The sequence below is a fragment of the Toxotes jaculatrix genome, chromosome 13 (assembly GCF_017976425.1).
Source record: "Toxotes jaculatrix isolate fToxJac2 chromosome 13, fToxJac2.pri, whole genome shotgun sequence".
NCBI lineage: Eukaryota > Metazoa > Chordata > Actinopteri > Toxotidae > Toxotes > Toxotes jaculatrix.
Window position 1 is genome coordinate 607,812 of NC_054406.1, and position 27,531 is coordinate 635,342.

The following is a 27,531-nucleotide window of genomic DNA, read 5'->3' on the forward strand; positions in this document are numbered from 1 at the left end:
ACGCAACATCCGTCAAGCCAGCGGCAGTCTGGACCAACACACACTTCCGGTACTTTAAGACAATAAAAGCACAGAGCACAGCTCTGTTTTGCCTGTGACTGTCTCTCCAGCTAATGGAACACAAAGCTTTATCTTGACGATGGAACTGCGCCATTTCCGGTTGTCTTGACAGAGGAGCTCGTTTTGGTTCTGTTAAGTTAACCGGAACTACCATGGAAGGCCCACCTTTGTGTGTGTGTGTGTGTGTGTGATCATGGGTAAGTGATCCAATCACAGCTCTGCAGTTTGGATTCTAACATATTTACCTTTTATGACTTTAATCAGCTGATGTAAGTTAAATGTTCTTCTCTTTGTTTGTTATGACAGATAAAAATATGTATATTATAATAATGTCTTCATGTGTCACTGTTGTATATATCATTGCATTGTTTGTGTATTATATATTTTGCACATTATTTTATTTCCACTTTTCCTTTCTAAGAAATGAAAAGTGGAAAAGAGTAAGGAAGGAAAGAGGAGAAGAAAGAGAGGAGAAGAAAAAAGGGGTGAAAGCAGAAAGAGTGTTTCCTGTCAGTGAACGTCACATCCTTTATTCCAGTCAGTCTGTAGGAAAATAGATTCACATTAAAGTTCTGAGGCGGTCCTCTGTCACTTTTCTGTTTCTCTTCACAACAAACAGCAGAAACACACAAACAAACAAAAAGGCTCCAAATAAGACAAAGAGGAGCAGGAACAAAAAGCCACGCAGGTAAAGTAAAGGTGCGTTTCACTGATTATCGTGGCGTCCGAACCAAAGGGCAAAGGAGGGAAGGTTCTTTTTCTTTTTCACGGTTGGACCGATGTCGACTTCCCATCCTCAGTAATTCATTTTAGTGCAAAAAACAAAAAACAAAAACAAAAACAAACAGCAGGTTACAAGGAAAGAAAAACTCACACTTTTAAAGTTAATACACAAAAACAGACAGAGGTCACAGGAAAACCATGCAGGAAGCCGACGTCTTCCACAAAGCAAAGACTCTTTTTAAAGATCTTCATAGCAACAGTAAGAAGAAGAATAAAATCTGCACATCAACGAGCTGTACAACAAACAACAACAACAACAGGAACTAAAGAGCAATAAAAAATTTGAATGAACAGTAAGAGAAACTTACTGGATTTAGTAAAAACACTGATGGCAAAACAAGCTGATAGAAATTCTCTGATTTGCACAGAGTGAACAGAAAATCGCAGCGTGAAGCTTTCAGTGTGACTGTTTGACGTCAGAATCCCGCTCAGCTTCTCTGCTGAGACCACGGACATAAAACCGGACCAGAACCAGAACCAGAGCCTCCAGGCTGCTGTGGACGACACCATCCCGAGTTCCAAAGGAACTTTCAGGCTCAGCTCGAGCTCTGAGCGGGTCTCTGACAGGCAAACAGAACCACTTCCTGTTTAGACTGGGAGTTCACCACCACCACGTTAACTGCAGCGTTTGACCAGGATCAGCTCGGTCGCACAAACGTCTCGTCGTCTCGCCCACTCGTCAGATTCATCAGCGAGTAAAGAAATGAAAATGGTTTCTACTTTTACTTCTCACTGACTGAGGTCACCACAAGGTCACTCGGGTCACATGACTGGTCACGTGAGAGTCGTTACAGTCGATTGAATGAAAGCTGTGAACTGGTCTGAAAGCACAACCTGATTAACTGGACTGTTGACGGCTCATGTGACTGAGGGGTCACTTTACCGGCCGCCAGGAGACGAGACGTCAGATTCAGACGAGTGTCGTTCTGAGCCGGTTGAACTGACTGTGAGTGAACACTGAATCCTGCTCCGTGCATCATTTCAACGTCAGTTAATCATGTTAAAGTTGGAACATTTGTAAAATCTGATTTTCATGAAATTGGAATAAAATCTGAAGTTGGAAATGAAGCATCAAAGCGATCCAGTCCAGGAGGTGACAGAGCACGCTGTGCTGTCGAGTTCGATCCTTCGCGGTCCACACGCTGCTACCCGGATCCCGATGCTTTTATCTTTGATTATCTGACCCGTTTCTGGTTTTGTATTGTTCTGTTTGTTTTTTTTAGCAACAGAGCTCCACAGTAAACGATTCCAACGACCACCTTCAAACCCCGGCTCCCAAAGCAGGACCAAACTGAGCCAAACTGAACTTCACCGACTTCCTCTGAACCGTTTCTCTGAACTGCCACGAACTGACACGAGATCCTGAACGTCCAGTCAGCCCAGGACGACGGGGGGGTGTCAATCTTCCAGGCTTCTACCAAATGTTCACACAAATTCAGAAGCAAACTCTATTGCATTTCATATTTCCAGTTTGCCCAGTTCAGCCCAGTAGGTCCTGCGGTGGGAACACAGCTGGTTTCTCTCTGAACCAACAACAAGCTGAAAGCAACACTTCACTGGATTCATCTGCTCTGATTTCTGGGTGAACACGCTGGTTCTTCAGTGAGCAGTGCGACCAAACCGAGTCAGTCTGACAGTTGGACACGTTGGACATGTTGGACAGTGATAAACTGCTGCTGGACTGAGTCAAAGTAAACAAAGAGCTGAATGTCTGCACGCCTCAGACTCTGGGTTTGAGGAGGACATCATCGTCTCCAGATCCATGACTCGAGTCTGACTAAAGTCCAGGTCATGTGACTGGGGTCCACAGCTCTGTTTGCCTTTATGTCACTCAAACATCGGCCATCCAGTGAGATGTTGCTTTAAACCTCTGCTGTTCCGTCTCTGCAGCTTTAACGTAACAATCCTTCTCCAAACTGTGAAACTCTTTACTGAACAGTTTAGAAAAGCAGAATCAGTTAAACATGAAGCCGACACTCCGGTCGGTGTCTGGCTGAGTGCAGGCGTAAAGCAGAGCGTTATATCGCTCAGAAATACTCGACGTATCTTCTCGATGCATACAACAACAGATTCACAACATACAAAGACTTCCTCTCGTTTTAACGTTTAACAGTGCAACTTCTCATTAGTTTTCGTTGTGGGCTGAAAGGGGCCGAGGCTCGGTCGTTAGAGGGAAACTCGTGTTCCATCAGGTAGAAACACCTTTGCTGTCACTTCAGTGACACAAAGAATCACATTAACATCGTCAGTGCTCCTTTTAATGACAGATTCCTGGCAGTGCTGCAGCAGCCAGTGTGTAAGCTCGGCTACGCTCACTTCATGGCAAAGAACGAGTGCTGAAAATCACTTTCCCGCCACCAGTCCAGACTTTTCAGCGTCGGGTCAGCCCCTGACCCGAAGCTCTCGCTGTCACAGGACGGAGGGAAACACGGACGCTCTGAGCAAACACACGCAGCTCTATTCTCACACCTCGGCACGTGAGCATCCACAGAAATGTTCGGGATTCTGTTCTACAAATCTGTGATTACAGGATGGAGAACGGCGAGGACCGGCGGCGACGCCGAGCCCTGCGGTTCGTAGCACCAACGACGAAGAAGAGGCCCTCGCACTGAGCGAGAGGCCGTTTGGCAGAGGCGAAGAACAAACACCAGCAATGTGACATTACCAAACTCCTCCAGAGGAGGAAGAGGAGGAGGACTGAAGTCATGTGATCTGATAAACACGCGTGCTTTTCCGAACATGATAAAAACAGTTTTCTCTGGTTGATGCAGGATGGTGGAAAGTGAAACTCGTCCTGTTTCTGAAATTCATGGTGTAAAACCATCAGTCGACTTTAGTTCACTCTGAAACAAAAAGACCAAAGATGTCAAACACCAACTTGTCCACTGTGAGAATCACATGATTTTTTTAATTTTACATTTTAAATGAATTTATCTGAATAATTATCAGCATATTAGCACAGTGTCCTGAAGGAGCACGGCTGAACTGTGGCTTTAAAAGGCACTGAAAACTAAACACAGCTTCTTTAGCTTTCTGAAGAAAGAAAGGTTTCATTTTATGTTTCTGTCACAGGGACCGTTTCCTTTCCAACTCCACTGACAGCTTTCTCCAGAATAAGGAACCAGCAGCTGGTGTTTGGAGCTTTGTTCAGTCAGCTTCAGGACCTGCTGCTGGTCCACAGCCTGCATCAGGACGGGGATTAGACAAACCAGCGTCTCTGGATGGTGATGTCACATTGCTGATCCAGACAGTGATCAGGAAGTTAGTGCAAAGAGCGCATGGCAACGTACAACATACAACAACAGCTAAGCAGGCTAACCACGCAGACTAAAACCGCTAATTTGAATATTCCTCGTTAAGACGCCATTTTTTTCCACCGCGTTTGTTTTCACAGGTTTTACGTGGCAGGTAACTTTGTGCTTTTGTTTGTGTGACGGACGTTTTGTGGCAAATTAAGCACAAACGTCTCGGGATAAAAGACGGCGTGGAGTCTGTGGGATCATTAGGGCTGGGTCTCACACCTCAGGTCACACCTCCTTCGCTTATTCTTCCACTCCCACTGCAGCTTTGTGTTTACTGTACGGACGTGAGAGTGGTGTCCGTCATCTAACTCTCCTCTCCATCACCCACAGTTCATACAACCTGTGAAAGGTCAGTACCGCTAACAGCACCAACTAACCATTATCATCATCATCAATTAATCTGCCAGTTATTTATTTATATTTATTTATTGTTTGGTCAATAAACACTATCAGAAACCATAAAACCCTAAAGGCAGAAACAGCAGAGGAGCCGTCGACTCTCACACCTGAGAATCAGTACGTATTTCCTTTTTACTAATCGCTGCGTAATAACACCCAGCCCCACTGATCACCGACAGGAGACAGAGCGTGGCCATGGCGTGCACGCAGCAGGTGCTTCTCATAAATAATCAATCATTTCAGATGAAATGGCTGAATTCACTCAGTACGTTTGGGTGATGGATAAGATCCTGGAAACTTTCTCTCCTTCACACACGCACGCACACGCACACACGCACACACACACACACACACTATCCGAAATATCAGAAATATCCACTTAACCAACACTGATAAGAACACAACTAACCAAAGCTGTTTATATCAGAGCGGAGCTTCGATTCCCGCTCAGGCATTTTCCTCCATCAGCTGCTGCACGTTTTGCTTTGTAACTGAACTCTAACCTCACACTTCTGAACATTTCTAGCTCTGAAAAAATATTTGTATTGCCATAAAATCCCAAATATTCAAGACCTGCAGAGGAAATGAGCAGTTAAGAGACTTTTCCTTTCCTCCATCACTTTAAAGCTGAACTGAAGGTGAATCGAGGCCCGGCTCTGGGAAACAGCTCATTTTTTAACATTTAGCACAAAGAACCTTTACAAGGCTCTGACCCGTAGTACCTGCTGTATCTGTCAGCTTCAGGCTGAACTCCACCTGGAGCCTGACTCAACACTGAATACATGTCCCCTTCCCCTCTTCCTCTTTCATCTCCTCCTCCTTCCTTTCTGTCAATCTTGTCTTCTGTGTCTATTTTTTTAATAAATCGACTGATCTGAAACGAAGCGATGCAGCAGACGAACAAACCTCAGCACAGAAAATGAGAAGTTTAGAGAGAGACGATACAGGTAGTCAAGGAAGGAAGAAAGCCAGGTAAAAGAGGAAGGTGTGATTCCGTCCACCTAAGAGTCGTCGTCCTGGTTTCAGAGACATAGACAGAGACAGACAGAGACAGACAGACATGCAGTTCAGTCTGTTTACAAGTGCAATGGGAGCAGGTGGAAAAACAGCGTGTTGCGGTTTTGGCTTCATTTATCCTCCTCGATTGGCTGTCTGCTGTTACCAACCTGGGATTTCCACCAATAAGGAAAAGGAGAGGAAAGGGGGCGGGGCTGTGTTGAAGGTGAGGTAAAAGCTGAATGAGGGCTGATAAAAAAGACAAAGGAGGAAGAAGAGTGATGAGAGCTACTGTCCCTCTGTCTTTGAGGAGGTGCTGCTGCTCTCTCCACCCTTCTGCTCCTCACTCCTTACCACTGTGGTGGAGGAGATGGAGGGAGAGGAGGTGGGAGAAGCAGGGGAAGAGGAGGTGGAGAGAGAAGGAGGCAGCAGCGGGTTCACATGTGGCTCCACCGGCGTCAGTGTTATCTCCACCTCCCCCCGCTCCTCGTGCACCGTGGGCAGGGGAAGAGGAGGACTGAGGTGTGCTGCGGGTGGAGGAGCGACACTGCTGTTGTTATTGCTCGGTCTCGGAGCTTTCTGGATCACCTCCACCATCGGGGTCCGTCCCGACGCCGCCAGCTCCCAGCTGGGGTTCCCTGGACTCTGGAGCAGCAGCAGCGGCCGGCTGTGGCGGTCAGGCTCTGCTGCCCCACCGGGCTGACACTGCACCACCACCCCGCGGTGCTCGGACACGCCCGGCAGCTGACTCAGAACCAGCCCGGGCTGGTCCTGGATCACCAGCTCCAGTACTGGTTGCGAGGAGGAGGATGCAGAGGAAGAGGCTTTCTGGATCACGCCGCCAGTCAGGGACGTGATGATAGGGGCATGGGAAGGAGGTGCAGGAGGCGGGGGCTGAGGAGGAAGAGTGGCAGGAGGAGGAGCGGGTAGGGCGTCCTCCGGCCGAGGTTTTCTTGGTCGTCCCCGTTTCCGTTTCACCGGAGGAGCGTTGGCAGCAGAGCCACCGGACACTCCTGCTGTACCACCCGATGTTGCCTCCAGGGGGCGCTTGCTGGCATTACCTCGTGCCTTCTGGACCACCGAGGTGGGGGCTGCTGGGGCGTGCTGCTGCTGAGGCGGAGGAGGAGGGGGAGGCGGTGGCGGAGGCTGGGTGACCTTCTCCCTCTCGTAGGACAGGCAGCCCTGAGGCAGAATCATCAGTGGGACAGGACCACCTTGCTGCTGGGGCAGCGTCGCCATGGCAATGACCTTCACCCCACCCCCGCTGGCTGCAGCGGCAGCAGCCGGACCTCCAGGTCCAGACGCCCCCCCAACACCTGAGGCATCTTTGGGCGCCAGTGAGGGTGGAGAGGAGCGGACCGAGAGCTGGGTCTTATCAGGGATGGAGCTCCGAGGGAGGATTCTGGGTAACTGCTTCATGAAGGCCTCCACCTGCACCACATCAAGAGTCAGTTATTTATAGTTTTTATTGATTTGATCATTGATAACTGTGGAAAAAAATACACTAATCCTGAAAAACAAAATCACTTTGATTGGTACAAGAAATAAACATAAACCACCTGGACAAAGACAAAACACACAAAATGACTTCTAACAGACGGAGGTGGACACAGGTGATGGAGGTGGACACAGGTGCAGGCATGTGGAGGTCTTGACCTACCGCAGGACGCAGAGAGGAGGAGGAGGAGGAGGAAGAGGGAGGAGGAGCGTCCAGTGTTGAGGGCTTGGCTGTGGCTGCTGATTTGTCTCCAGACGGCAGCTTCAATGAAGACGAGGAGGACGAGTCTCCGAGTTCCTTCTGCAGACAGACAGGAAGCCGTGAGCAGCAGAGACAGACTGAGCGTTGTCAGTGATTGGACAGAAACACATGTGAGCACCTTCTGATCCGCGGCTCCGTCGCCCTCAGCTTTAGAGATGACGGGGGTTTTCTTGATGACCTTGTGGGGTTTGGCTGGGCCTCCTGCAGACAGACAGAACCGTGAGTCCGAACAGCGTCCGAACGAAACTCTGCTTTGCTGTCCTCAGCTGCAGCAGCAACACAAAGCTGACACCAAAACGAACGTCTCTCTCTGACAGACCTGCGAGTGCTGCAGAGGTGACCAGCTCGGCCTGGCTGCAGCGAGGGTTGACGATGTGCTCCTGGATCAGGTAACGAGCGATCTCCACCACCGTGTCGAACGAACGCTTCAGGATCTTCTGGGCCCAATCACAGATCAGCTCGCACGCCGCCTCTGTAACTTCCTGTTTGTAGGTCTGGACCAGCTCGGTCAGCTCCGCCTGAGGAGGAAGAGGAGGAAGGGTTAGGGTGTGCGTGTGTGTGTGCGTGCGTCTGTGTGTGTGTGTGTGTGTGCGTGTGTGTGTGAGAGAGTACCGGGTCATTCTTCAGGTCCAGGTTGGGCAGCAGAGGCATGTTGAGGACCGTCTTCCTCCTGATGCCGCTGTAACAGTACGTATCAGCGAGGCAGGTTAGGGAATTCAACCAGCAACCCTGACAGAGTCTGACCTGTGCAGCATGTCAGCACCAGACCTGAATATCAAACCAGATCATCACAGCAACATTCGAACCCATATTACCTCTGCTACACATCCAAACACGAGAACATGTCTCATCAGAAAATATGACGAATATACGCTGACAACCTCAGTTTCATGATGAAAACTAAACAAAGCCACAGCATCTTTCACATGGACACATGGACGCTGTCTACTGGCAGGTGAAAGGATATTTGGACTGTCCTCTGCCGCCGAGCCGTCGGGCCTTGATGTTGGGGAAAATGTCTCTGATGATCTTCCCAAAGTTGGCGGCACTCAGAGGACGATGCTGCAGGTTCTCGCAGTATCTCCTGGAGGACGATGAGGACAGTCAGGGATCACGTGACCCAGCAACTTCAGAAAATGTAAAGCGTGTGTTTGTGTGTTTTCTGACTTGTATGTCTCGTAGACGTCCTGTTTGGGCAGGCAGGTGTCTGAATGTTCCTCCAGGTGACTGCGGATCCAGTTACAGGTGTGAAGCTGGTCGGCTGTGTTGAACGAGCTGGTGTCCCCACCACTTCACACACAGACGCACCAACACATACACAACAAAATTCAGTAGGAAACATTCTTCTGTCTCCTTAAACTACATTTAATGAATAACATGTCCTTCTTTAACACATCAGCACTGACCTCTTGTCTCCGGAGCCGGGTCCAGAGGGCAGCTGGAGGTACAGGTACAGCTTGTCGTTGTCAGAGAAACGCTGAACGTCTTGCTGTTAAAGCAGGACAGAGCAGGTTACACCTGAGCAGCGAGGGGAGGCGCACACACACCGCTAATCTGCTGTGTGTCATCAACTCACACAGGTTTCATGTAACAGAGCACAAAAAGCCTGAGTGTGGTTCTTACCAGGATCTGATCCACTTTGGTCTGAACACTCTTACTGTAGGACAGAGAACAGACCAATCAGAAACCTGCATTTATTCAGAGATGAACAGCGAGTGGTGGACTCTCTGTCAGAGCAGGTCTCAGAAAATCAACAGACTGACCCTTTATTCAACTTTAGTTTCTGAACACCTTGTCCAGATGGAGGATTTTCAGAACTACATGTAAAATTCATATGTTCACTACATTCATTCATTTTCAAAAAGGCCTTAAATTTCAGCAGATTTTCAGGGAGTACATCAAAGCAGAGCTGACTTACGAGATGTTGCTCTTGAGTTTCTGCAGCAGCATGCTGGGCTCCGTGTCGCCCTCCCCCGCCTCCAGACCGCTGTCCCCCCGCCGGGAGGCATCGGCCCGCTGGTGCCGCTGGTCCTCCGACATCTGGACCAACTAACCGGTGCTGAGTACCACCATCTGGGGGCGGGGGCGGGGGGGGGGGCAAATAAAAACACCTTACTGATTTAGAACACTTACTTCTGTACTGAGCAAATAAGAGAGCAAACAAACTACCTTCACTGAGATGCAGTTGAAAGCTCTGGAAAAACTGAGCAAGTGATCCTCTGACCCTTGAATTAAGATTTTCTTAAACTGAGAACTGGAACTTACCAATACACCAGGATTGACAGGACATTTCTTCATTTATTGTATTTGGAAGAAAGAAAAAAAACTCACATTTTAATAATTTATCTAAAAATGTTCAGTTTCTAAAAATGCAGATAAGGTCTGTAAGTCAGCAGCAGCTTTACACAGGTTTGCTGGTGTGAGGGAAATCTTATGAGGGAGTTAACTCATGACAGGAGAAGCATGAAGGCAGAAAGTCGATGGACAGACTAAGCAGGTAAAGAAATCGACTGAGTGGATGACCTTCCTGACAACTGCCTCCTAAAAGCCAACAGTCAGAACCAGCGCTACTGTTTCAAACAGGAGAGCAAAATGTTAGTAAATTAAATCGGAGACATTTGACAACCTTCTGCGGCCTTTTAGGGAGATGAATTTCAATGTTTTTGAGACTTTTCAAGACCTGCACACACCCTGAGCAGCGCTGCTGTCAGATGCCCGCAGACAGACGCACAGACAACCGGCTCACTCCTGCCTCTCTCCCGTTACTGCAGCCCCTGCAGAACTACCGGAGCTTCACACTGCATTTTAACATCACACAGATTTACGCCCGGTGATAGCCGGTAAAAAGGCCCAATGGCAACCGGGTAGTGACACATGCCGGCTGACACGGTGCCGTTAAACGTTACTCCTACTGCCGGAGCGGGAGGAATGTTTCTGTGGAGCCAAACACAACTTGCCGCCGGCTATGCTCACTCCTCACGCCCGCTAACGTTAGGGGAAATGCAAACGTGTCAGTGGCCGAAATGTGACCGCCGTGCTTCCCGTGTCATGCCTGACGACCGTGTTTACAGCGGTCGCAGCGCCGACGGTCATGTGCCTGACATTTACTATGAACACACACCGACACAGCAACATGTTAGAGCCCAGCTAACGAGGCTAACCGACAGCAGACACCCTCTACTTTAGCTGCCTGAGACAGCGATACTCCAGCAAGTCAGCTGGCTTTATTACAGGCAGATCAGACAAATGTTATAGAAAAGGAGAGCAGAGAGCCGCGTCTAACGGATGAGGACAGATTAGTTCGACTAACACTGACGTTTGCCGCGCTCCAACATGGCTAGCCACAAGCTCGCTGCTAACCGTAAGATGCTAGCTAACTAGCCTAGCTAGTTGCTATCAGATAGCATTAGCTACCAAGCACTGAAACATCCCTTAAACATGCTTTAAGACGCTATTTTTAATTTCTGAATAATTCCCGACAACAGTTAATTTATTCTGCTATTAATGTATGGTCTCTTCAGTGAGTCCAAATTTAGTTATTATTTTAAAAAAGAAAAAGAAAGTACCTGAGCCAAGATACAGCAAAAATCCCCTTACAGATTTTTTTGTGATTGGACGACTTCGTTATGTCTGCCTGACTACAAAGCCGACGTCTATTCCGATTGGTGAGCTGTCAAAAATCCACCCGGATACCAAAAGCTGGTGAAATTCCATTCGCCGAGGAGAATTATTTTTCTGACACAGATTATTCTGATTGGACCTATTTCCCTGGTCTGCCCAGTTACAAAACAGATGATTTTATCTCTTGAAATCTGCATAGCAACAGCCGCCTGTTTAGACAACAAAACCTAAAGTTCGTAAAATAAACATTTAACAACGTATTAAACTTGTCATTATGTTGGAATATTATACTGTTAAGAAAAAAATCAGAGAAGCCAGACGCTTAAAGAGAATACGCAGTCATACAAGTGCATATTGTATTAATAAAAAGCCAAAATCTTTTTTTTTTCATTTTAATGACTAAATAACCAAATGTCCACTTTATCTTAAAGTTCTTGGGGGAAGTTAAACTGTTTTGACAGGAAACTCTAAGAATTTTAATGTGGATTGCAATTAAATAAAAAATATTTGACATTTGACAAAAATGTTCATTAACCACAAAATGTTAATGTGCAAAAAGCTGATCAGTGCACCCAGCAATTTTAAATCACTATTTAACAGTATTATCCAACTGTAGATAATATAAAATACAGTGAGATAGTGTGTAAATAACATGACCCCGTCTGTACAAGAAAAAGAAAAACAATACTTTTTCGATTTATGGCATTTATTTTCCATTATACAAAAGAGACAATGAACATAAGAAAAAACCTAAACTGGGATAGTTAAGCTGTATGTAAGCAGTCGTTTCTGATGCAGCAGACAAACAGCGAGGCTTCATGAGTCACAGCTGATCTTCACTCAAACCCGCTGCAACCAAACAGAAAGAGAAGCACAAGTCAAAACAAGTGATACCAGAGGAGTCAAATCTGTGATGCTCATACTCTGGGATAAACTCCAACCAACTAAAAATTAAAGATTATACCAAAAACAATCAGTTATGTATTTTTAAGACTCTTTGTGAACAGTGCGAGTGTGCAGCCAGTGCCACAGTGTGTGAACTCTTTTTTTAAATCCACAGCCTTTATTGTACAATGACAAAAAAGGCTATTCTATTCTACATTTGAAGGCAGCCCCCTGATTCTAACCTCCTCTTGTGACCTTTGACCTTACCTGACCATGTGAGCGATGTCCCAGTTGGTTTCAGAAGACAGAGGACCAATGATCTCCACGCCCTCTTCTGTCACTATGGCGATCTCATGCTAGAGCACACAAAGCAGGTAATGTAAATAAAGTAACGACGATGCCATCAGTGTTTTCTATTCTTCTTTTTTTCGTTTTTGGAAAAAAGGAAACTTCCATTTTGAATTACTGACAAAGAATCTATCTGTTGCTCAACTTCATCCACACTTAAGTCAAAAACTCCTTCAGTTGTGGGCTTTGGAGAGTAATTTTATATATTGTATTTTGTGTACTTCACTGTATTACTCCTGACAGATGGGCCTAACCCTGATCAGTTCAGGTTACCAGTTATTACCTGTCAAACCACAGTGATCATTTTTAAACTGATGGGTGTGGTCAGAAACATGCTCTGCTGCACCTGTGACCACAACAGTGATGTCACAGCATCACAGACGACACCTGAACATCACTGCATCCAGGTGAAACGTTAAAGCACTGGAAGTCAGCAAAGATTTTCAGGGGGTGTTAAGTTACTCTAAAGTCTGAAGACAGATTAGTAATCCAGCTACAGAGATGAAATATAAATGAACTGCCAGTTATAAGGTAAATGGCTTTTCACTGCGGCCCACTGGGGCTCAGTTAATGGAGAGGTACCGTGAACTCACCCTGTTGTAGGAGCGAGCGTCTCTGTAATAAAGCACTTTGAGGCAGCGCTCCACCAGGTCTCGAGCCTCCTGCTTGGTAATCTCCACCTTGTTCTCCACCACCTCCCTCATCAGAGGCTAAACACACACACACAAAGACAAAATAACATGATCAGTGCTGCAGATGTTGAAGCTTCTAATCGGCCTGGTTCGTACCAGACCTTCATGCTCAGGTCTGATCTTTCCTCTGTGTTCAGCTACAGAGGAAAACTGAATTCAGAGCCAAAGGAAATAAACGGACACAGATTTTCAGTGGGCCGTACAAACTGAGCTCACGGTGCTTTCATTAGAGCTGAAACAAACGAGTCACAGTCAGAACCAAAACTTTGACACGATGTGGATGCAGTTTTAATCCAGGAAGAGAAACACAACTCACTCACCTGAGCCAGGTACGCGCCAAAGCCAGTGGCCACTGTGGGAGCCTCATAGGCCACACCCAGCTTGTCCACGTAACCAAGGAAACTTTAGAGAAAAGAGGCAGACTGGTTAATTATCATCATCTTCCCCTTTCATTTGTTTCCTGAGAACACAACTAAGAACCACAGCCCACACAAGCAGACTAAACGAAGCAGCCTCTGCCGTCAGCTCTCACCTTTCTCCGTTGTAGAAACCTCCGATCACCACGGTGTTCCACAGAGGATTCATCCTGCTTCGACGGTTGTACATCACTCTGGTCAGCCAGGAGTGGACCGCCTTCGGACTGTAGCTGTGACCGTCACCCAGCAGCTCCTCATCGATGCTGACAAAACAACCGCAGGGTTTCTACAGCGCTCACCAAATTCAGTTTAATACTTTTCAAAACCACACAGAGGCAGCTGTACATTGTTCCACTGGCTGAAGAACAGCAGAAAACAAATAAGGCCTATAATGATAAATATAATAATTATAATATATGTCATTATACATGGCCTACATGAATTTACTGAAATTTATAATCACATTTATGTCAGTTCCAGCTGGACAACAAAAATTCCCTGATACGTTTGCTAAAAACCTACTGCTGACATCCAAAAGTTAGAACTAACGTTACAGCAAAAAGGAAAAAATACTCAAGGCAGCTGTAAATCAAATTTAAGCCTTTCTAATAGCCCTTTCTTTTTGATGGAACTGAACTGAGTGACCCTCAGTTACTCTGAACCAGAGGGAAACAAAGTGTGGAGCCTGAGATAGAGGTGTTTGTATTTCTGTCTGTGTCAGATCAGCAGCTTACACCATCTGTTCGATGATCTGTTTGAGATACTGATAGTCGGCGTAGTCTCCTGAAGCTCCCAGGATGGTGTTGTTGTTCACCTGAAAAAGAAACAGCTCTTCACCTCTGCTCAGACAGATTACATTCATTCACATCTACAGCTGCTGTTTTGTCACCTTCATGAGGCGGGAGATGTTCCTGAATCGAGCCAGAGAGCCGTACGAACCCAACATGTCTGCCGCAATGATGACGCCCCCTGTGAACTTCACGCCGAGCACCGATGTTCCGGTTACCATCGGGTTACTGTGGAGAGAGGGGGAAGGTTCACTCATCCTCGTTAACAGTTTGCTGTTTCAGTGCTGCCCTGATGATTTCAATCACTTTTCAGAAATTAGTTGTATTGTCATTTTTTTAATTGCAACAATTAGTTGAATTATCAGTTGGTCAATTTAGATAGTTTATCATTTGAGTCATTTTTAGGGAAACACACCTGATGGCTCCAGACTCTTTTTTTTAGTCTTGAACTACAGTACACTGAACATTTCTGTTTTTTTTCATTTGTTCCGAGTGTTAATCAGACACGACATTGACATCTCCAAACTGTAATGGGCATTTTTTTTCACAGGTTTTGATATTTTATGGATACAAGATTTATCAATTGATCAAGAAAATAATCACTGGATTAATCAATAATGGAGATAAGCATAACCTACAGCACTAATCAGAGTGAGTGCAATTAATTAATTTTGTAGAACATAAAAGACTTAAGGAGCTTGTATGAATTTAAAGGTAGAAAACACCAGAGAGCCACAGAGTCTAAATATCCAGTCACATGCCAATTTATTGTGTTTATCTACTGTTTTAAAAAAGGAGATTCAACCGTAATTTCATTTTAGAAGCTGTACACTGTAATATTCAGTCTCTCCAGTGGACAGAAAAGCGAACATTAGACACACCACCTCTGTGTAATAATAACAGATATAATCACAAACAATACATCACTCAAAGCTCCGTTTAATCTGCTTCCTACGTGAGGTGATAAAGGATGTTTAACCAGGATCAGTAAACTTAATGTAAACCCCATAGTTCTGACCTTCAGAGGAGGCAGAGCACAGAAACCTTTTCAGGTCTGGAAACTTAAAAAAAAATCGTTTTCTCCGTTAAACTCACTGACGGCTGCTAGCTAACGCAGCTAACACTTAGTCAGCAAAACAGAGACAAACTGTACAAACCGCGGTATTTACAATTACAGATCACCATCGATTCTCTTTTATTCATTAAATACTTAAATAAGGCTGAAGTGTCTGTGCTGAGAAGTGAAAAGGTTCAAACTGCACCAACAGCTAGCTTAGCATCATTTAGCTGCCGCGTCTCCATGATGATACAGCACTGCGACTGAGCACAAACCGAAACCGACAGCGGGGCTCCGGGTTAAATGAATGCCCAGTAGCTCCGGTCGAATCGGAGCAGACCACTCACAGTGTGTGTCTGACCGGCCCGCATGCTGCGCCCGACCCGCTGCTGCCGCCGGGGAGAGAGTAAAGCTGTCCCGGCTTCGGTCCGTCCTCCCAGAAACTCAGTTTAAGACCACACTCCATGTTGAATATTTGGAGGAAGTGACGACACAGCGTCGTTTTGAAGCGCTGTTTTGACGTCACGGGGCGGAGCTTTATCGCTAACTTCTGTTGGGAGGATCAGGCCGAGTCCTCAGCGCAGTGTGAAGGTTTATAACCAGAAAAGCTTCAGCTGCTGACGTTAGGAGGCGCCACGGTGGGTCAGGGTTACACACAAAGACACAACCAGAGTATACAACACACAGACACAACCAGAGTATACAACACACAGACACAACCAGAGTATACAACACACAGACACAACCAGAGTATACGACACACAGACACAACCAGAGTATACAACACACAGACACAACCAGAGTATACAACACACAGACACAACCAGAGTATACGACACACAGACATGTAAGCAGAGAAACACACAGACATAACCAGAGTATACAACACACAGACACAACCAGAGTATACGACACACAGACACAACCAGAGTATACGACACACAGACACAACCAGAGTATACGACACACAGACACAACCAGAGTATACGACACACAGACACAACCAGAGTATACAACACACAGACACAACCAGAGTATACAACACACAGACACAACCAGAGTATACAACACACAGACATGTAAGCAGAGAAACACACAGCTCCTATGAATTGGATTATAAGGACATTCATTTCCAAACTAAATTCAACATTTGGAATGACAAAAATATTTGAAATAACAATGAATGGCTGTTTTACAAAATATGTGCGACATAATGTTCTAAATTTAATTCCAGCATTTTACTCAAGAGGCAGAACCTGCTTTGGCTCATCAGTCAAGATAACTATCGACGGCAATGCTACAACAGTTATATTACATCGTAAATTACAACCCTGGAGTTTCTAATCCAGATGCTTATTTACAGCTGCCCAGTTAGCTCGCTAGGTAGAGCGCGAGACTCAATCTCTCTGGGTCGTGGGTTTGAGCCCCCACTCTGGGCCACCACCCGGCCCACCACCCGTGGACTGGGTGGCAGTCGCCCCCGCGACCTGGGCCTGGACCCAGATAAGCAGGAGATAATGACATGACATGCTTATTTACATGGACCTGAGGGACCATGATATACTGAGAATGTCTAAGTCCCACTGAATCTAAAAATATGTAACATTTGGCTCTAAAGCTTTGAAATCATAGCTTTGCAGATGACGCCCTGATTTCTTTAAGTCTCTCACAAAGAGACTGTCGTCCCTTAGACTCACTGTATTAATGCTCAAAGCTTGTTTCATGTAAAAAGCCAAATAACTGTATTTGGGAACAAATGTTAGAGTTATGAACGTTTACTTATATTTGTTCCAAAGCCATTTGAAAGAAACACACATTCAAGGTTTAGTATCTACTTTTATTGACATTTCTTAGACTTGTTGACTCTTTTAACAAGATGTTTGTTTTTCCATCATCTTCGCTCAGGACTCCTGCTGCTTCACTTCTGGAGAAGATTTCTTATGACAAAAATCTGTGAGGAGAGCAGAGTCATGTCCCTTATTGTTCAGTTCTTTGGTTTTAGTTTGTGCTGAACAGGTGACTCCATCTTCTTTCCACCTGACTACATCCTTATCATCATAAAGATGTTTCTGACTTTGCTCCGATCCACAGAAACATGTCAGAGAGTGTGAGAAGTCACTGACCTGCAGCTCCGTCGTAGGTGAACAGTTTGTGCAGAGGGAATCCCAGACACTCAGCGTGTTTCCTGTAATCATCGTGGGTGGCTTTCAACTGCTCAACGTCTGAATGATGCCCCTCCCTCCCTGATATTCACACAGAACACACACAGCACTGAGATCACACACGTAACACACTTTAACCTTTAACTTTGTCTGAGTTCAGTTTGTCTGAGTAAACTGCCACAATGAGAGACTCCTCACATTAAATATATTCTCCAAAATGTTGAACTGGTCCTTTATGTTTCTAAGCTGATGTAACGACTGTAACATGACTGTGTGTGTGTGTGTGTGTGTGTGTGTGTGTGTGAGGTTACTGTAGTTCAGCAGGAATCGGCCCTGTGTGCTTTTGTAGATCAATGTCACACAGTTGGAGCAGCTCTCATAGAAAGTCACCACACCTGAGTAGTTGTATGGTTGAACTTCTCCGTCCTTATCCATTGCTAACACACACACACACACACACACACACACACACACACACACACACACACACACACACACACACACACACACACACACACACACACACACACACAATACAAGTCAGTGCTGGTAACAACAACCATAACACAATAATGAGACTGTAACATGAAGAGACGCTGCAGCTTCTGTCACAGTAACAAACATGAACCACGATGATGATGATGATGATGATTGATGTGCGACTGTTATTACCACTGCTATAACTCCATCTACTACTGCTGCCACTAACACTGCTGATACTTCCTCTGCTGCTGAATTATACTCTCTGTAGGTTTGACCTGGTCTTCTTATTAATATTGTTATTACCAACACAAACTATAGGTGTGTGAGTTAATGCTACTCACTGACACTAATGACTTCCAGTGCGTGTTGGTGGGAGGGGTCAGAGGGCGCCGTCATGTTGATGACGAAGGTGTAACATGAGTTATTACTGAAAACCACAGAAACATAAAACAGTTAGACAACACAACACAAAGACACAACCATCTTTATCAGAGATTCTAAGCTGCTGAAGGTTTGAAATCACAGCGACGCTGACGACTCACAGTCCCTCACACTCTGTGTTCACCTTCAGAGCCAGTAAACAGCTGGATGATATTACATTTCCTTCCATTAAACCAAATATTTCTGTGTTTACTATTTTGGTATTTCCCACAGTTTCCATCTCTGTCAGTGATAACTGTGAATCAGGATAATATAGTCATACCTCTAAAATAATCTATAACAGAAACACTCACATCATCAAGTTCCTCTCTATTATCTGAAAAGTCTTGTTGTCTGGGAGGACTCGGAGCTCGACGTGGGAACTGGACAAGTCTGGTAGTATTTCCCAGCCTTGTTCATGGTCAGAGACAGACCAGACCAGAACCCAGTCCCTGAAAAGATCCTGTAGGAGGGAAACAGGTCAGAGTGAGATGGGACTGAAGCTACAGCAGAGGACATGTCTGTTCTCTGTGTTTTTAAAATGTATGAATCGTGAGAGATCACTGGAGGTCAACAAAGACCAGACTGTTCGGGTGCCTTAGGCTGACAGATGAAGTCTGCTGGTCAGTCCACCACTTTGATCCAGACTAAGGCCTGGAGTAGTTTTGTCTGGAAAACCCTTTGGAGCCACACGTCTGAACTAATTCTGTGTCAGCAGCTGTTGCAGTGATATTGATCCTAAAACGCTTTGCACAGAGAGAATCAGGAGACTTAGAGCTTTCTAACAGTGTAGAATTTGTCAGGATTGTGTGAAGACTGAGTTGGACTCAGACCAGAACTCAGCTGAAGTAGCTCTACCAAGGCCAAGGTGATGGATCTGGTCTAAGGCACCACACTGAGCAGACACAGACTCACCTCGTGCAGGTCTTTGTTTGGCGGCTTTTTAACCAGACCTTCACATTCCTTATCCTGCTTCACTTCTGGAGAAGATTTCTTATGACAAAAATCTGTGAGGAGAGCAGAGTCATGTCCCTTATTGTTCAGTTCTTTGGTTTTAGTTTGTGCTGAACAGGTGACTCCATCTTCTTTCCACCTGACTACATCCTTATCATCATAAAGATGTTTCTGACTTTGCTCCGATCCACAGAAACATGTCAGAGAGTGTGAGAAGTCACTGACCTGCAGCTCCGTCGTAGGTGAACAGTTTGTGCAGAGGGAATCCCAGACACTCAGCGTGTTTCCTGTAATCATCGTGGGTGGCTTTCAACTGCTCAACGTCTGAATGATGCCCCTCCCTCCCTGATATTCACACAGAACACACACAGCACTGAGATCACACACGTAACACACTTTAACCTTTAACTTTGTCTGAGTTCAGTTTGTCTGAGTAAACTGCCACAGTGAGAGACTCCTCACATTAAATATATTCTCCAAAATGTTGAACTGGTCCTTTATGTTTCTAAGCTGATGTAACGACTGTAACGTGTGTGTGTGTGTGTGTGTGTGTGTGTGTGTGTGTGTGTGTGTGTGTGTGTGTGTGTGTGTGTGTGTGTGTGTGAGGTTACTGTAGTTCAGCAGGTATTGGCCCTGTGTGCTTTTGTAGATCATCATCAGACAGTTGGAGCAGCTCTCATAGAAAGTCACCACACCTGAGTAGTTGTATGGTTGAACTTCTCCGTCCTTATCCATTGCTAACACACACACACACACACACACACACAAACACACACACACACACAATACAAGTCAGTGCTGGTAACAACAACCATAACACAATAATGAGACTGTAACATGAAGAGACGCTGCAGCTTCTGTCACAGTAACAAACATGAACCACGATGATGATGATGATGATGATTGATGTGCGACTGTTATTACCACTGCTATAACTCCATCTACTACTGCTGCCACTAACACTGCTGATACTTCCTCTGCTGCTGAATTATACTCTCTGTAGGTTTGACCTGGTCTTCTTATTAATATTGTTATTACCAACACAAACTATAGGTGTGTGAGTTAATGCTACTCACTGACACTAATGACTTCCAGTGCGTGTTGGTGGGAGGGGTCAGAGGGCGCCGTCATGTTGATGACGAAGGTGTAACATGAGTTATTACTGAAAACCACAGAAACATAAAACAGTTAGACAACACAACACAAAGACACAACCATCTTTATCAGAGATTCTAAGCTGCTGAAGGTTTGAAATCACAGCGACGCTGACGACTCACAGTCCCTCACACTCTGTGTTCACCTTCAGAGCCAGTAAACAGCTGGATGATATTACATTTCCTTCCATTAAACCAAATATTTCTGTGTTTACTATTTTGGTATTTCCCACAGTTTCCATCTCTGTCAGTGATAACTGTGAATCAGGATAATATAGTCATACCTCTAAAATAATCTATAACAGAAACACTCACATCATCAAGTTCCTCTCTATTAACTGAACAGTTTGGTTGTCTGGGAGGAGTCGGAGCTCGATGTGGGAACTGGAAAGTTCTGGTAGTATTTCCCAGCCTTCTTCATGGTCAGAGACAGACCAGACCAGAACCCAGTCCCGGAAAAGATCCTGTAGGAGGGAAACAGGTCAGAGTGAGAGGGTGAAATGATTTGGTGATGAACAGCTCAGTCCCCTCAGCAGTGATGGATCTGGTCTAAGGCACCACACTGAGCAGACACAGACTCACCTCGTGCAGGTCTTTGTTTGGCGGCTTTCTAACCAGACCTTCACATTCCTCAGGGGTCAGCGCTGCATTGGAGGCAATCGCTGCAACCAGCAGCAGCAGAACTGCTCGCTTCACGACACTCTGCATCCTGCTCTGAGACAGAAACCAAACTCACCCTGCTCTGTGCTCTCTCAGGACAGTGGAGTGAGAAGAGGCAAACGGGTCAGGTTATAACGGCTCCGGCTCCCCCCCCACTGACCAGCCAGGAGTCAGCCCACTGTGTGTGAGTGCCCACGGTGTTATTGAACTCTGATTGTCCCTCTGACTGCTCTCTGTGCTTGTTTTCAGTTTTGCTGTATTTATGTGTAAAAAGGTTGGAAAAGGAGAAGGTCAGTGCATCACAAACACAAGCCCAGCATCCAGAAGCTCACTGCAGTAAAAGCACAGAGACTTTCACCTGAATGTAGAGCATCAAAATAAAAGCAGTCATTTAGCAGGAAGCACAGCTCCTCTCAGGGTGTGATATCTATATATTACATCATGTTTATTATTACTGACACATTCATCTGTTAGTCGCTCATAACTGTTGTAGTTGGTCGAAGTGGAGCCAATTGGAGCTACTTTATATACAGGCAGGCGGTTTACTCTGAAAAGAAAAACCATGAAAGCATCTCAGCATATACGCGAGTATTTTCTGAAGTCAAACAGAAACGACTCGGTAACAGGCTGGACTGAAAGCCAAGACTCACACGCTCACACGTACAGAAAAACAAGAACGAAAAGGGCAATGAAATGAAAGGCCAAGGCCAGGTGATCAGGCAAACAGGCGATCAGGCAAACAGGCAATCAGGCAAACAGGCGATCAGGCAAACAGGCGATCAGGCAAACAGGCGATCAGGCAAACAGGCGATCAGGCAAACAGGCGATCAGGCAAACAGGCGATCAGACAAACAGGCGATCAGGCAAACAGGCGATCAGGCAAACAGGCGATCAGACAAACAGGCGATCAGACAAACAGGCGATCAGGCAAACAGGCGATCAGGCAAACAGGCGATCAGACAAACAGGCGATCAGACAAACAGGCGATCAGGCAAACAGGCGATCAGACAAACAGGCGATCAGACAAACAGGCGATCAGGCAAACAGGCGATCAGGCAAACAGGCGATCAGACAAACAGGCGATCAGACAAACAGGCGATCAGGCAAACAGGCGATCAGGCAAACAGGCGATCAGGCAAACAGGCACAAGGGGCAAAACTGACACCGTGTCTGCACAGAAAGCATTGGGGCTGCTTTCTTTAGTCGTCAGTCGTGTAGTCGTCTTCATGTACACTCACAGGACACGAATGACTCGCGTCTGACTCACTCTGTCAACCTGCGACTTGTGTTTTTATGCCTCAAGTCTAACTCTGTGTAGCGTAGCATGAGCAGCAGCAGCTCTGGTGGTCTGTACTTGTGATGTGTCCATGTACAGAATTATAGGTACTTATAAGTCACCTGTGTTTTGGAAACGCTCAGACATCATCAAACAAATCCAACAAGGTCGTAAGGTCCGGGCAGGGCTACGGGTATACAGGTAACAGGAAGTCATGGCGACCAGATAAGGCCTCCCTTCTTTGGTGCATACCATGCATGTCTATACAATCATGGTCTTGAGTCAATAAATGTGAATCTGGCAGTTTTCCACAGAGGCTGCTGGTTCTGTGCTCAGGAGCGAGGTCGCAGGGTTAAAATCCTACAGGACAAATGTACCAACGCTCGCCCACACAGACTGATAGACTTTGACATGTTCGCCTGATAAACACACTGATGAAGCTTTTCAGCACAGAGCCTTGATTAAAGTCTTATTCTTTGTTGATATTGCTGTCACAAACATCAGTGTCTCTCTGTATCTCAGTGGTTGTGTAATCTCTGGAGCATTTGTGGCATATTACAATTACACCAGAGGAGCCCGGTTTCAAATTTAGCTCTGGGCAGATAGTTTTACCCCAGAAAAGCCCCTGCTCCTGGGGCATAACTTTCTGAAGGACCTGCAACTTTTATTTGCAGTGATGAAAATTGCTGACTGGTCAAAGATGCCATCGTTTGTTGTATACCATTTTAAAAAATGATGCACAACGACAAACACATTTTGCTCGTAGTTTGTGCCGACAGTTATCAGGATGCAGCAACCGAGAGATTTCACGAAAGACAAATCGACACAAAGACGGTGCTTTGATGCCCATTTTCACAGAAACCACATTCAGAGGCAATTTTAAATTTTAAATATGAAATACAAATGTACGTAATGACGTGAAAAGTGACCATCGCCCTGTTTGATACGTCAGTAGACTAACTCGTCTGATCCTCCTGGTGCTTTGGCCCCACTGTCCTGCACATGTTCATGCTCTTGCACCCAGGTCTGTAGTTTGCTAAAATACCTGCATCAAGAGTAGGCTTCTTAAGAAGCAGTTTAATTACAGTGACTTTACAGGACTGTGGCACAGAGACTGTTAATAAGGAAGAATTTATCATATCTAATAGAGAGGTGCTGATTAAGGGTACAGTTTCCTTGAGGAACCTGGTGGGCATCAGGTCGAAAAGACAGGCTGATGGTTTAGATGAAGGAATAAAAGAAGTTTCAGGTTTCACTGCTGTTCCTGAGGTTCCTGTGCTTAAAGAAAAATCTGTGCTAATTCAGGGCAGGACGTGATCAGTTTGGTCTCTGACCGTCAGAATTTTCTTTTTAAAGAAGCCATGAAGTCATTACTGCTGAGAGCTCTGTCAGCCTGGCCGCAGTGCTGAGGAGAAACCTTATTTGCTTGATCTGACTTTGGACATAGTTACATTTAGGAAATGTCCGTGTTTTGTGACCGCTCAGTGTGACTGGGAGTCAAATTCAGGAGCAGGGACTGTATGACTGCTTACGGAGAACTCACATTGCTTATGTTATTATGAGATGAAAAACAATGTTGTGTTACTTCATAAATTACAACCCTGGAGTTTCTAATCCAGATGCTTATTTACATGGACATGAGGGATCATGATATACTGAGAATGTCTAAGTCCCACTGAATCTAAAAATATGTAACATTTGGCTCTAAAGCTTTGAAATCATAGCTTTGCAGATGACGCCCTGATTTCTTTAAGTCTCTCACAAAGAGACTGTCGTCCCTTAGACTCACTGTATTAATGCTCAAAGCTTGTTTCATGTAAAAAGCCAAATAACTGTATTTGGGAACAAATGTTAGAGTTATGAACATTTACTTATATTTGTTCCAAAGCCATTTGAAAGAAACACACATTCAAGGTTTAGTATCTACTTTTATTGACATTTCTTAGACTTGTTGACTCTTTTAACAAGATGTTTGTTTTTCCATCATCTTCGCTCAGGACTCCTGCTGCTTCACTTCTGGAGAAGATTTCTTATGACAAAAATCTGTGAGGAGAGCAGAGTCATGTCCCTTATTCAGTTCTTTGGTTTTAGTTTGTGCTGAACAGGTGACTCCATCTTCTTTCCACCTGACTACATCCTTATCATCATAAAGATGTTTCTGACTTTGCTCCGATCCACAGAAACATGTCAGAGAGTGTGAGAAGTCACTGACCTGCAGCTCCGTCGTAGGTGAACAGTTTGTGCAGAGGGAATCCCAGACACTCAGCGTGTTTCCTGTAATCATCGTGGGTGGCTTTCAACTGCTCAACGTCTGAATGATGCCCCTCCCTCCCTGATATTCACACAGAACACACACAGCACTGAGATCACACACGTAACACACTTTAACCTTTAACTTTGTCTGAGTTCAGTTTGTCTGAGTAAACTGCCACAATGAGAGACTCCTCACATTAAATATATTCTCCAAAATGTTGAACTGGTCCTTTATGTTTCTAAGCTGATGTAACGACTGTAACATGACTGTGTGTGTGTGTGTGTGTGTGTGTGTGTGTGTGTGTGTGTGTGTGTGTGTGTGTGAGGTTACTGTAGTTCAGCAGGTATTGGCCCTGTGTGCTTTTGTAGATCATCATCAGACAGTTGGAGCAGCTCTCATACACGGTCAACACACTCGAGTCATTGAATGGTTCAGTAACTCCGTTTTTTTCCACCGCTAAAACACACACACACACACACACACACACACACACACACACACACACACACACACACACACACACACACACACACACACACAAAATACAAGTCAGTGCTGGTAACAACAACCATAACACAATAATGAGACTGTAACATGAAGAGACGCTGCAGCTTCTGTCACAGTAACAAACATGAACCACGATGATGATGATGATGATGATTGATGTGCGACTGTTATTACCACTGCTATAACTCCATCTACTACTGCTGCCACTAACACTGCTGATACTTCCTCTGCTGCTGAATTATACTCATACTGTTCTACACAGTGCTAATCCATGCTGTTTCATAGTTCACTGTTTTGTGTATCACTTACATGATACTGTTCTTATACTTTAGCATAGTTTGTTATACTCTGCTCAGTGTTTACAATAGTTTTCATATACTATATTTTATATTAGCTTTATTTTACATTCTGCACGCGTTTAATTTCAGTTCTGTACTTTTCCTACACTTTAATCAGATAATACTTAGAATATAATGTTTTATGCTGCTTTCAATATATTTTTTTACACTCACATGACATTTTGCTCATATTGTAGTACCTCACTTATCTGTGGTATACTTCACTTATACTGTGCTTTATTTTATTTACACCACATTATACTTTATTTATACTATACTATAGTTTACTTATGCTACACTATATTTATTCACAGTGTGCTATATTTGTACTTTATTTGACTTATACTGTAATATTCATCCCTGTATCATAAAATACTACGTGTATGTTCAGTATGAGACTGTACTTTATTTGATTTTGTTTTTATTATAACTGTTACTGTTGTTGTTGTTGTTATTGTTGTTATTGTTGTTATTGTTTTGAGCTCAACAGTGAATTCAGCGTTATAAATGCAGCTGACTGAGTGATGGGGTCAGGTTAGGTAACTACTGTGTGTGCTGACACTACTCACTGGCAATGATGGTTTCCAGTGTGTGTTGGTGGGAGGGGTCAGAGGGCGCCGACATGTTGAGGACGAAGGTGTAACACGATTGGTCACTGAGAATCACAGTTAGACAACACAACACAAAGACACAACCGTCTTTATCAGAGATTCTAAGCTGCTGAAGCTTTGAAATCACAGCGACGCTGACGACTCACAGTCCCTCACACTCTGTGTTCACCTTCAGAGCCAGTAAACAGCTGGATGATATTACATTTCCTTCCATTAACTGTTGGTATTTCCCACAGTTTCCATCTCTGTCAGTGATAACTGTGAATCAGGATAATATAGTCATACCTCTAAAATAATCTATAACAGAAACACTCACTTGTACAAGTTCCTCTCTTTTAACTGAACAGTTTTGTTGTCTGGGAGGAGTCGGAGCTCGATGTGGGAACTGGAAACGTTTGGTAACAGGGCCCAGCCTTCTTCATGGTCAGAGACAGACCAGACCAGAACCCAGTCCCCGAAAAACTCCTGTAGGAGGGAAACAGGTCAGAGTGAGAGGGTGAAATGATTTGGTGATGAACAGCTCAGTCCCCTCAGCAGTGATGGATCTGGTCTAAGGCACCACACTGAGCAGACACAGACTCACCTCGTGCAGGTCTTTGTTTGGCGGCTTTCTAACCAGACCTTCACATTCCTCAGGGGTCGGCGCTGCATTGGAGGCAATCGCTGCAACCAGCAGCAGCAGAACTGCTCGCTTCACGACACTCTGCATCCTGCTCTGAGACAGAAACCAAACTCACCCTGCTCTGTGCTCTGTGCCGGTCAGGTTATAACGGCTCCGCTCCCCCCGCAGTGCCCACGGTGTTATTGAACTCTGATTGTCCCTCTGACTGCTCTCTGTGCTTGTTTTCAGTTTTGCTGTATTTATGTGTAAAAAGGTTGGAAAAGGAGAAGGTCAGTGCATCACAAACACAAGCCCAGCATCCAGAAGCTCACTGCAGTAAAAGCACAGAGACTTTCACCTGAATGTAGAGTATCAAAATAAAAGCAGTCATTTAGCAGGAAGCACAGCTCCTCTCAGGGTGTGATGTCCAGGCTGGCATCGGTTACTGAAGGAGGCGATTAGACAAACGGGTAAAAGGAGCAACGCTGATGCTGTGTCATTTTAATATATTTACTTTAATCGGTCCAGCTGCTGCACAGGACATGAACGGCTCGCACGGTCCAGAAGCTGTGGGCACTGACTGGGTGGAGGGCGGGGTGTATGGGAGTGTGGGGGGTGTGGGAGTGTGGGGGGTGTGGGAGTGTGGGGGGTGTGGGAGGGCGGGGTGTATGGGAGGGCGAGGTGTGTGGGAGGGCGGGGTGTATGGGAGGGCGGGGTGTGTGGGAGGGTGGGGTGTGTGAAGGGTGGGGTGTGTGAAGGGCGGGGTGTGTGGGAAGGTGGGGTGGCCTTTTAGGCCTTTTACATGTGTAGCAGCGTGCTCTGCTCTGTCTTTTGGCTGACATTGTTTCACATGTTCTTTCTGGTTATTTCCTAATGAAGATTGTTTACTGAGTTTCTTTTTGTTTTTTGTTTGTTTAGCTTTGTGGCTTTCGTGAACCCAGGATCATGCAGCTCCTCGTAGGCTGCGTGATCCTGGGTTCTAAGGTTTCTTCGCATGTCACTTTT

General features: G+C 45.3%; 3 protein-coding genes across 4 annotated transcripts; all 3 read right to left on the reverse strand.

The window, feature by feature from the left end:
* Positions 1 to 568: 568 nt before the first annotated feature.
* rfx5 (regulatory factor X, 5) lies at positions 569 to 10,923 on the reverse strand. Of its 2 annotated transcripts, none has more exons than XM_041053322.1 (11): positions 10,866 to 10,923; positions 9,218 to 9,372; positions 8,923 to 8,956; positions 8,706 to 8,788; positions 8,467 to 8,589; positions 8,267 to 8,383; positions 7,912 to 7,990; positions 7,619 to 7,817; positions 7,418 to 7,500; positions 7,201 to 7,338; positions 569 to 6,971 (listed from the first exon to the last, which is right to left on the reverse strand). In XM_041053322.1, exons 2-11 carry the CDS (start codon positions 9,337 to 9,339, stop codon positions 5,829 to 5,831), a joined length of 2,121 nt encoding a protein of 706 aa, XP_040909256.1. In that variant the 5' UTR covers positions 9,340 to 9,372; positions 10,866 to 10,923; the 3' UTR covers positions 569 to 5,828. The 2 variants fall into 2 exon arrangements, with proteins under 2 accessions (XP_040909256.1, XP_040909257.1); XM_041053323.1 differs by lacking the exon at positions 10,866 to 10,923 and adding an exon at positions 9,469 to 9,494.
* A 685-nt stretch (positions 10,924 to 11,608) lies between these two features.
* On the reverse strand, positions 11,609 to 15,610 carry psmb4 (proteasome 20S subunit beta 4). Its single transcript, XM_041054112.1, has 8 exons — positions 15,454 to 15,610; positions 14,151 to 14,277; positions 13,996 to 14,075; positions 13,378 to 13,524; positions 13,166 to 13,247; positions 12,747 to 12,863; positions 12,073 to 12,161; positions 11,609 to 11,769 (listed from the first exon to the last, which is right to left on the reverse strand). Exons 1-8 carry the CDS (start codon positions 15,570 to 15,572, stop codon positions 11,757 to 11,759), a joined length of 774 nt encoding a protein of 257 aa, XP_040910046.1. The 5' UTR covers positions 15,573 to 15,610; the 3' UTR covers positions 11,609 to 11,756.
* A 1,312-nt stretch (positions 15,611 to 16,922) lies between these two features.
* LOC121192132 (saxitoxin and tetrodotoxin-binding protein 1-like) lies at positions 16,923 to 26,671 on the reverse strand. The gene is made up of 17 exons (XM_041053699.1): positions 26,509 to 26,671; positions 26,242 to 26,390; positions 25,884 to 25,969; positions 24,800 to 24,925; positions 24,428 to 24,547; positions 24,230 to 24,258; positions 20,862 to 20,993; positions 20,595 to 20,743; positions 20,202 to 20,287; positions 19,737 to 19,862; positions 19,351 to 19,470; positions 19,087 to 19,178; positions 18,486 to 18,634; positions 18,093 to 18,178; positions 17,580 to 17,705; positions 17,230 to 17,349; positions 16,923 to 17,057 (listed from the first exon to the last, which is right to left on the reverse strand). The coding sequence occupies exons 1-17, from the start codon at positions 26,632 to 26,634 to the stop codon at positions 17,008 to 17,010; spliced, it is 1,872 nt and encodes a 623-aa protein (XP_040909633.1). The 5' UTR covers positions 26,635 to 26,671; the 3' UTR covers positions 16,923 to 17,007.
* Between the last annotated feature and the right edge of the window lie 860 nt (positions 26,672 to 27,531).

Bases quoted from the DNA above. Each gene is read 5' to 3' on its own strand.
- psmb4 (XM_041054112.1), bottom strand. From the start codon at position 15,572: ATGGAGTGTGGTCTTAAACTGAGTTTCTGGGAGGACGGACCGAAGCCG. The intron at 14,076-14,150 runs GTGACAAAACAG...TTTCTTTTTCAG, and splicing joins ACATCTCCCGCCTCATGAAG to GTGAACAACAACACCATCCT. The intron at 12,162-12,746 runs GTGAGTTCACGG...TGTGTGCTCTAG, and splicing joins ACGCTCGCTCCTACAACAGG to CATGAGATCGCCATAGTGAC.
- LOC121192132 (XM_041053699.1), bottom strand. From the start codon at position 26,634: ATGCAGAGTGTCGTGAAGCGAGCAGTTCTGCTGCTGCTGGTTGCAGCG. The intron at 24,548-24,799 runs GTAACCTCACAC...TGTGAATATCAG, and splicing joins CCAATACCTGCTGAACTACA to GGAGGGAGGGGCATCATTCA. The intron at 20,994-24,229 runs GTGAAGCAGCAG...TTTCTGTCTCAG, and splicing joins ATAAGAAATCTTCTCCAGAA to AGCAGGATGCAGAGTGTCGT.
- rfx5 (XM_041053322.1), bottom strand. From the start codon at position 9,339: ATGTCGGAGGACCAGCGGCACCAGCGGGCCGATGCCTCCCGGCGGGGG. The intron at 8,957-9,217 runs GTAAGTCAGCTC...TCTGTCCTACAG, and splicing joins AAACTCAAGAGCAACATCTC to TAAGAGTGTTCAGACCAAAG. The intron at 7,991-8,266 runs ATATCCTTTCAC...CCTCGCTGATAC, and splicing joins GGCGGCAGAGGACAGTCCAA to GTACTGTTACAGCGGCATCA.